The sequence below is a fragment of the Plectropomus leopardus genome, chromosome 16, assembly GCF_008729295.1.
Source record: "Plectropomus leopardus isolate mb chromosome 16, YSFRI_Pleo_2.0, whole genome shotgun sequence".
Taxonomy (NCBI): Eukaryota; Metazoa; Chordata; class Actinopteri; order Perciformes; family Serranidae; genus Plectropomus; species Plectropomus leopardus.
This window is the reverse complement of record NC_056478.1, coordinates 22,897,796-22,906,672: the sequence shown is the minus strand read 5'-3', so window position 1 is coordinate 22,906,672 and position 8,877 is coordinate 22,897,796. Positions and strand designations below refer to the sequence as shown.

Below are 8,877 nucleotides of genomic sequence, written 5' to 3'. Positions count from 1 at the left end.
TGACTTGGACTTGTCTTAAATAACTCGACTAGAGCCTCTCCTAGTGGATGTATGTCCTGACTTGAATATGTTTGAATGAAATTTCTCGAAATTGTTTGAATTTTGAAAGATATTATTCAGGACATAAAGACCGCTCAGACTTTGAGCAAATGGGTGTAATTCATAAACCATGTATTAAAAGGGACCATGTCCAAGTCACTTCGCATGGTGACACGTTAATGATCCTTTTAGCGTCTCCCCGCCTTCAAAAACTAACCACAAGATCTGACATCTGCCTGTCTAACAGACCTCCAGAGACGCCGTTTGAATGTTGACTGATTAACAGCATCACCGACTGTGTGCACATGTGCTGAGATTTAGACACAAGCAGGCCCATGTGCTGGTTGCGTGTGTATTAATGAAGCCGGTTCATTCAAGTGAGTCCGTTTAAAGTGCCAGTAGTCTGACGTCTAAAAAAGTGATAGCAAACGTTTTTTTTAATGATCCACTGCGCCGCCCGTAAGGCATCCACGTCCACCGGTGGACCTTTGCTCCTGTTTGTTCTGTTAAAAACCCAAAGGACAGATGAGTTAGTGGTCACTCCGCAGAGAGAGCCTCAGCATTCACACTGAGAAGACCGCAGACATTCAGACACTGTGATTGAATTAGGCAGTTTTTTGTTAGATTTGAGAGAGAAAAATAAGTCTGCAGCGATGACTACTTTTGACGACATTCTTGAAGAGGCAGGGAAGTTCGGCCGCAGTCAGAAGCGGATCTTCGCCCTGCTGTGCATGGTGTCCATGCCCTGGGCCGGTGTCTACGTTGGTATCGTGTTCCAGGGTTTCACCCCAGATCACTGGTGTCGGGACTCTGCGGTGGTGGAGACGAGGCAGGAGTGCGGCTGGAGCCTGGCGGACAGTCGCAGGCTGACGGTGCCGCAGGTCAACAGCTCCGGAGCGCTTCAGCAGAGCAGCTGTGAGCAGTACGAGGTGAACTGGAACTCCACAGGACTCTCCTGTGACACACAAGAGCTGGACCTCAGCAAAACTCCGAGGACAGGCTGCAAAGAGGGCTGGGAGTACGACTACGAGGGAAGACAGTCCTTTGTCACAGAGGTGAGAAAGACAATACATGGTGATATGATGGAAGGAAGAATATGCCGTCTCAGTGTGAGTGCATATTTTTTTGTTTTTAAATGAGATTATTCACTTTATATCCAGTATTGACACCACTGTGCTGTCTGTGCTTTGAGAATGAAGCTCAGGCTAGAAGAAAATGATTTAAGCATTAAGAGTGGAGGTAGGGGAAAACAGCTAGCCTGGATATCTCTGAGGTTAAAAAACACACCCATCAGCACCTCTAAAATCCACAAATTAACATGTTGATTCTCTTTTGTTAAATCCAGAAATATCAATATGATAACTTATGCTTTTGAAGGAGTACCGCATCTTTTAACAGTTTCTTGGTGAACAACTAATTTTTCCATCACAAAAGTCCATGTAGAGGGAATAAGGAGGTTGAAATAGACTCAAAAAAGATCACACAAACATGCACACAAATTCTAACTTTGCCAGTTTCAGAAAGTTTTTTTGTTTTAGGGTTTCGGGAAAAATATAGAGAAATATATGATTTGGTTGACCCTGATTGTTTTTGTGTTGTCCCAGTTTGACCTGGTGTGTTCAGATGCGTGGTTGGTGGATATGTACCAGGCCACTCTCAACGTGGGCTTCCTGGTGGGGACTATCGCCATCGGTTACTTGGCTGACAGGTGAGGTTCAGAACAATGAAGTAAACTTGATAAATAATATAAACTTGATGTATAGCTGAATAAATGTAATGAGAATGACTCATGACTATATATAGATAGTAGTATATATTGTATTGTACGAAAAGAACTTGGTGAGCTTCAGTTGTCCTTACTCAAATATATATTTATTACGCTTTATTAAGTCTGATCAGAGAAGCTTTTGGCACAACACACATGCATGGACAGAGACATACCAAAAACTTAAAGTAACAGAAGAGTAATTCAACTTTAACCAGTACATTTCACACGTCACACAGATGTGCCTAACAATGCAGTCAAAACATCCACAAGACCTTTAATTTAAGAGTAAGATCCCTTTTGTTTTACCAGAAACAGCCCGAAATCATCATCGCCAAACCCAACAGACTCAGTTTCAATAAAAGAAGTCATTTTAACCTGTTAAGCACCAGTCAGTCAGTCAGTCATTTCCTGTAACCGCTTGTCCTCGTAAGGGTCGCGGGGGGGCTGGAGCCAATCCCAGCTGCCATCGGGCGGAAGGCAGGGTACACCCTGGACAATTGCCAGACTATCGCAGGGCCAACACATATAGACGAACAACCGTACACGCTCACAGTCACGCCTAAGGGCAATTTAGAGTCACCAATTAACCTGAGCTGCATGTCTTTGGACTGTGGGAGGAAGCCGGAGACCCCGGAGAAAACCCACGCAGACACGGGGAGAACATGCAAACTCCACACAGAAGGGCTTTAAGCACCAGCACATTTTCAAATCTAACTGGGTATTTTTTTTTTTTTTCCAACCAAACCAGAGTTGATGATTGTTTTAACAGTCGATAAAGGACCCAACACGGTTTTATTTTGTTTCTGCTGACAGTAAATGGTGTGTGTTTTATGATGTTAATATTGGTGTTTATTTAAATGGTTTATGGTGTGTTTGATGCTATATCGACTTCAAGTCTCTTTCTGGCTAACCCTTTGACACAAAATGTCTCGATTTCTTTCAGAAACATTGGAAGAAGGCAATAAAAAACAAAAAAATAACGACCCCAAAATTTGCAAGACATTTGTAAAAAGTACAAAAAATTACCTGAAAATTAGTCAAAAAAATTAGAAAGATTTAAAAACGCAAAACAAAAACAGGGAAATTCCCTGGAAAAGTGCTAAAACATTTATAAGAATTCTTTAACATAATTTTAGATATATATAAATGATAACTATAAACAGTCTTTCCCCAGATTTTTCCCTAGCTTTTTTTAAGAAACCATTTTCTAAATCTACTAATTTATTACAATTCTTGACACATTTCTCACCAAGTTGTTCATAGCCCTTTTTCCCATTATTTTGAAAGAAACTGCACCAATCTGAGCCTGTCAGTAGCAAAAACGAGAACTTTAAGTTAAAGTAAATTGAAGGTGGGGACATGCTTTAAGTGGAGGATTTGAGCCGGTTGTTTCCATTAGTCTCTTTGACATAAAAAAATGACAAAACGCTTGAGACATTAACTCTGTCACTGATTTGTGTCTCTGTCTTCAGGTTTGGCAGGAAGATGAGCTTCATGATGTCCAACCTGTTGAATGGGATCGCAGGAATCCTGGTGGCAGTGGCTCCGGACTACTCGTCTTTACTGGTTTTCAGAACGCTCTACGGGTTCGGAGTGAAAGGAGGCTGGGTGGCCGGATACGTGCTGAGTAAGAGCAAACATTTAACCTTGCAGCTGGCATTCACTGCTGTGACTCCAGTAAAGTTACAGAAACAACAAACACATCTGGAACATCGTTCTACTTCTTCCCTCTCAGTCACAGAGATCGTGGGGGTGGAGTACAGACGCACGGTGGGAGTCATTTACCAGATGTTCTTCAGCGTCGGTATCCTCATCCTCCCTCTGCTCGCCTACTACATCACCGACTGGCGCTGGCTGCAGGTCGCCATCACTGTCCCCTACATCGTCTTCCTGTCCTACTACTGGTAGGACACGCTCATTTAGTTTTTATTTTATGATTCACGCAGGAAGACGGGATTCTGAAGAATTCTTATTTCATTATTGAAAAACATTCTCTCAGCGCTCCTTGATTACAAACAAGACATTTAGGTGTATAAGACCACAATGTTGTCCTTGCTTTATGAAAGTTTTGTATTTTCAGGATGATCCCAGAGTCTCCAAGATGGCTTCTCTCTCAGAATAAAAAGTCCAAAGCTGTGGAGATCACTGAGGCCATGGCCAAGGAGAACAAGATGACGCTGTCCAAGAACATCGAGGTAGCTGCTGGGTTTGCAGGACAAAACACAGAATGAGACAACATACCTCGTCCACTTCACCAGGGCCAGCCATACACTGACGTAACTCATGCATCTGTTAAAATAAAGTTAAGAAACGCACTTTGTTATTGCTGCTACAAGTGCAGTAACTGTACTTTCTGTAGTGTAGGACACTTCACCTGATTCCATTCACTTTTTATACCTAATTATTTATTACAACTTCCTGCATATGTTTTTGCACCTGAGCTGCTGTAACACTGACACTGATCCTGTGTGGGATAAAGACAGTTAATATAATTTGTATAAAAAACAGCAAAATATATGAAACAAAATCTGTAAAATATCCAATCCAATAAGTAAAATAGAGGAAAAACTTTAGTTTAAAATATCCCCCCCCTAAAAAAAATCTGTTGAATACTGGAAAAATGTAAAATCAACAGCAATTTTTCATGTATACCAGTTCCATGTAAATGCATTACAGAATCAAAGCTTGACAGACGTGGTTGGTGAAGTATTCGATGTGTAATAAAAAGAGCAAAACAGTCGATTATTTTCATTGGCAGCATTGCTCATAATGTCTTTTTGTTCCTGCAGACGCTGACTGATGATAACGCTGAAACCTGCACTGCCTCCTTCATGGACCTGATCAGAACTCCAAAAATGAGAAAACACACTTTCATTCTCAGCTACAACTGGTGTGTATGTTTTGTTTTTGTAGTTATAAATGATCATTTATATGTTTCTTTGTTTGTTTTTCAAACATGAGTCTTGCTTATCTAAAACTATAGCGGTGGAAAAAAATCTTATCTTATTAACGAAAGCACACTTTATTAGTTAAGCGCTGTTGGAAACTTAAAGATCAGGTTCCCTTTGAACTTTAACAAACAATATTAAATCCTAAATCAAACAAACTGGTGATCTAAAAGATCATCTTTTAGGAATTTTAAATGTTTCTTTTTACTATCTAGACATTTTTCCAAGCAGCTGCAGTAGAGCTGTTGCTTCACTAACAAGTGTTTTTGGTGTTTTTTCTCGTTTTAAAATATCGTTCTGTAATAAAAGAATCTTTTTATATCATCATCCATCCTTAGACTTCATGTACCATCCTCCCTCCTTCTCCTCCAGGTTCACCAGCGCTGTCGTCTATCAGGGTTTGATCATGAGGCTGGGCATCCTCGGAGGAAATGTCTACATCGACTTCCTCATCTCTGGCCTGGTGGAGTTCCCTGCTGCCTTCCTCATCCTTTTCACTATTGAACGCTTTGGCAGGCGCATTCCCTTCGCCTCCGCCAACATCGTTGCTGGAGCCGCCTGCTTCATCACGGCCGTCATCCCTGACAGTAAGTCCTAAGAGTGCAGGTGGAAATAAAGAACAAGCCATTCAGATGTCTTCAGATTATGATTTCTTTCTTTCCTTTGCAGGTATGTTCTGGTTTAAGACTGTGGTGGCGTGCGTCGGTCGACTCGGCATCACCATGGCCTTTGAGATGGTGGTGTTTGTAAACACTGAGCTCTACCCAACATTTGTCAGGTAAAATGTACAAACTGTGCACGGTCTTAGTTGTTTGTACTTGCAATTTGTAAAATGTCATGTTGACTGTGTAAAATAATGGATTCAGCCACCGTGATGTCACTAATTAGTTTTTGGACTCCTGTTTCATAGCCTTGAGTCGGACATTTTTGCAATAACCCTCTTGGATTTTTGGAGCTAGCAGTGATCATATTTAGACAAGACAGTGGACAAGACACAGAGCAAATGCTATAGGACAATGTTTTTTGGGCTGCTGGGGATTTTTTTGTTGTTGTTTTTTTCTGCAATGGTGTGAGTGGCCACTGTGAAAAACTGGCTGCAAGCCTAAGCAGCTTTCATGGGGACCTGGGTGACATCCTCAAGCCAAACTTTAACATTTTACTGTTCTGGAATATAAAAGCTTTTATTTTTCAGTCATCGAAGAGTTTAGTTTTCTTGCATGTAAAGCGCTTTAAATCCTCACAGGGGCTCAACCATGAGTCTGTTTTTTCAACAAAACAGAAAGAAAAAGAAAAATGCATCTTGTGACTGTCATAGGAGCTACTAGACACAGTGTTAAGAAAAGTAAATATGTGCTGTATGTTAAAATACGCTTAATATTACTGAACACACTAAACGAACCTTTTTTGTGCCTGTAGGAACCTGGGAGTATCAGTTTGTTCGACTCTTTGTGATGTCGGAGGCATCGTAGCTCCCTTCCTGCTCTACAGACTGGCTGTTATCTGGCTGGAGCTGCCACTCATCATCTTTGGTGGGTTTGACATTATTGTGTGAGAGCATTAATTATGGGATAGATTTTAAATATTGATCCAGAGAGAATACACAAAGAAAGATACATATGCTTAAATGTATATGCCATGTACCTACCTTCTCTTAACTTTGATGAAACTTGATGGCTGCTTTGGGGTCTAAAAATCAATAATGTAATCTTTTGAAATATTGTAACCTAGATACATACTGAGCAGGACATTTTATACTTAAAAATCAACTTTTAGACTGTTTGACATTTGTTGCTGCTGATACTGATGCTGATATGTTGGCAATATTGGTTAATATTTTAGCCTGCACTATTTGTTGTTCAAGTTCAAGTTCTGATTGCCATATTTTTTCCAAAACCTGCCACAGTAACTATACTAACTAATGTACCAAACACATTTCTGACCAACTGTACTTCCTGAAACATTGTCACACAAACAAGCAGCTTTTCCCACAGAAAAAAACAAACAAAAAAACTGATTCACATTATCCATATCACTACCTTAAAATCGATGAGCAGTTAAGGTAAAATAAATGAGCCCCGCACCCTCTAGAGAGATCATTCTAGTCTAAGTGGGGCATCAGTCTGCTTTTACCTAATACTCACTATTTGGAACCAGTTATTCAGTGGGGTTGGGCTAAACTGTGAAAATGTTAAAACTGGATATTAAGCCAAACAAGAGACCAGAGCAGCACACTGAATTTTCTGAGGTGTCGCATTTAAATCAGCAAGTAGAACATAATGACACTTTGTCCGACCGAACAGCAAACGAGCGTCCAACTGCCACATTGCATTAGTAACATCAGAGCTCTCTGTCCCCACAGAATACATAATATGCGCTACTGTTACATCGTGTAAACAAACCACATAGCCCTCAGCTGTTTGCTGGAGATCAGACTGGAGGTGAAACCACTTATAAGAAGAGTGAATAACCAACATGCTATCTCCCTGCATTTCTAACTTTACTTTTTAAACAGAAAACACAAGTTTTATATTGTCATATATACTGGAAATTACGTACCACATAGCTAACAGCAAGTAGGTTGTTATTTGTGATTGTCATTTACCAGAAACTTTCACATCCCTAACGATCTCCCTCCAGCCAGCTGAGACCTTATTTAGGGTTTTGTGATTAATCAAGAAAGTATTGTGTCAATGATTCCTCATTTCAACTTCATGAACCAGCTGTTTCTCTGTGCTTTAAAAGCGAGCAACAGGAATAAATAAAAACAGGACGTCCAACAAAAATTCAGCTCAAAACGGCATGCGTTGTCGCTTGTAGACAGTTAGGACAGCTCTTTTGTCAGCTTCAAATCCAAAATGTTGCCATGTTGGCACAGTTTTCTTGAAAGACTAACTCCGCTATGTTTCCTCCCGCCACCTGAAAAACACATTAACTTTGCATTAAACAAATAACCTCATACACCAGATCGGACCAGCAAAGCCGGGATTGACCTAACTCTGTTATTCAGGCTTAGTAGATTGCTGGAGTAGTGCTGGAAAAGTGTCATGGAAATTCAGTTAGTTATGAATATATCGTGCTGTGTCGTGCAGGATCTCTGGCCTTCCTGGCCGGTGGTTTAGTGCTCCTGCTTCCTGAGACCAGAGGTGTGCCGCTGCCTGAGACCATTGATGATATTGAGTTCCCAGAAAAGTGAGTATCGGAGAGATTCTCTTTGAGACACATTCGTAGTCTCGTATTCTATGCTGATGATGCTGTCATATTCTTGTCATATTTCTTAATAATGTGAAACAAAGGGTTATTGTCTTGATTAAACAATCTTTTGCCTACAAAATGTGATAAAACAGTGAACATTGCTTGTTATAATTCCCCACAGCCAAAGATGACATCGTCTGTTATCTTGTTTTGTCTGAACAGCAGTCCAAAACAGAGAAATGTCAGACTAAAGCAGCAAGTCCTCACATTTGTAAACGTGAAACCAGCTATTTGTTTCAATTTTTGCTTTAATAGTGATTAAAAAAAATGTACCCATAATAAGACTAAAAATTAACAATTCATTTTTAGTTGACTGAGTAATGAATTAAGCATCGCACCTCTATATTTTGTACTTACTGTACATCATGTCATTGTCTTTGTGTGTTCAGAGTGAAGGAGAAAGCTGCACTAAGGAACCAGCAGCTGGACAACCTGCTGCCCAACAACAACGTGACGAGCAACAAGGAACCAGCAACTGTTTAATCTCCTTTTGTGACCAAAGTATTTATTTATGTTGTGTGCAGTGTTGCTTGTGGACATTTCAACTTACTTTCTTTGATTTTTATTTTCTAATGAGTTTTCGATGTCTATTTGTGACAAAGAATTTTAGACTAAACTGCTGTAGAGTTCCTTTGTTAAGCCGTGGAGATGAGTGATGCTGGATGACTTATTGAAATATGTGTAAAGAGTGTGTGCTTGAATTTGTGTCATCAACAAGAGTTATTGTATAGTTAGAATTATTTTAGAATTGCATTCTTAAATTATTACAGTTTCCTTTTAACACAACCTGGGCTTCAAGTGTTTAAAAAAACCTTTATTAAACATTTTCCCTGATGTAAAGATGTAAACTTTAAAGACAGGGATACTCTT

The 8,877-nt window shown here is 40.0% G+C and overlaps 1 protein-coding gene across 1 annotated transcript; it reads left to right on the top strand.

The window, feature by feature from the left end:
* Positions 1-542: 542 nt before the first annotated feature.
* LOC121955588 (solute carrier family 22 member 2-like) lies at positions 543-8,683 on the top strand. The gene is made up of 11 exons (XM_042503611.1): positions 543-1,094; positions 1,644-1,747; positions 3,280-3,434; positions 3,543-3,711; positions 3,888-4,002; positions 4,597-4,697; positions 5,128-5,342; positions 5,425-5,533; positions 6,172-6,284; positions 7,845-7,944; positions 8,397-8,683. The coding sequence occupies exons 1-11, from the start codon at positions 693-695 to the stop codon at positions 8,488-8,490; spliced, it is 1,677 nt and encodes a 558-aa protein (XP_042359545.1). The 5' UTR covers positions 543-692; the 3' UTR covers positions 8,491-8,683.
* Positions 8,684-8,877: the final 194 nt, after the last annotated feature.

Coding starts and splice junctions, on each gene's coding strand:
- LOC121955588 (XM_042503611.1), top strand. CDS start 693: ATGACTACTTTTGACGACATTCTTGAAGAGGCAGGGAAGTTCGGCCGC. Junction 4,003..4,596: donor CGCTGTCCAAGAACATCGAG/GTAGCTGCTGGG, acceptor TTGTTCCTGCAG/ACGCTGACTGATGATAACGC. Junction 5,534..6,171: donor CTCTACCCAACATTTGTCAG/GTAAAATGTACA, acceptor TTGTGCCTGTAG/GAACCTGGGAGTATCAGTTT.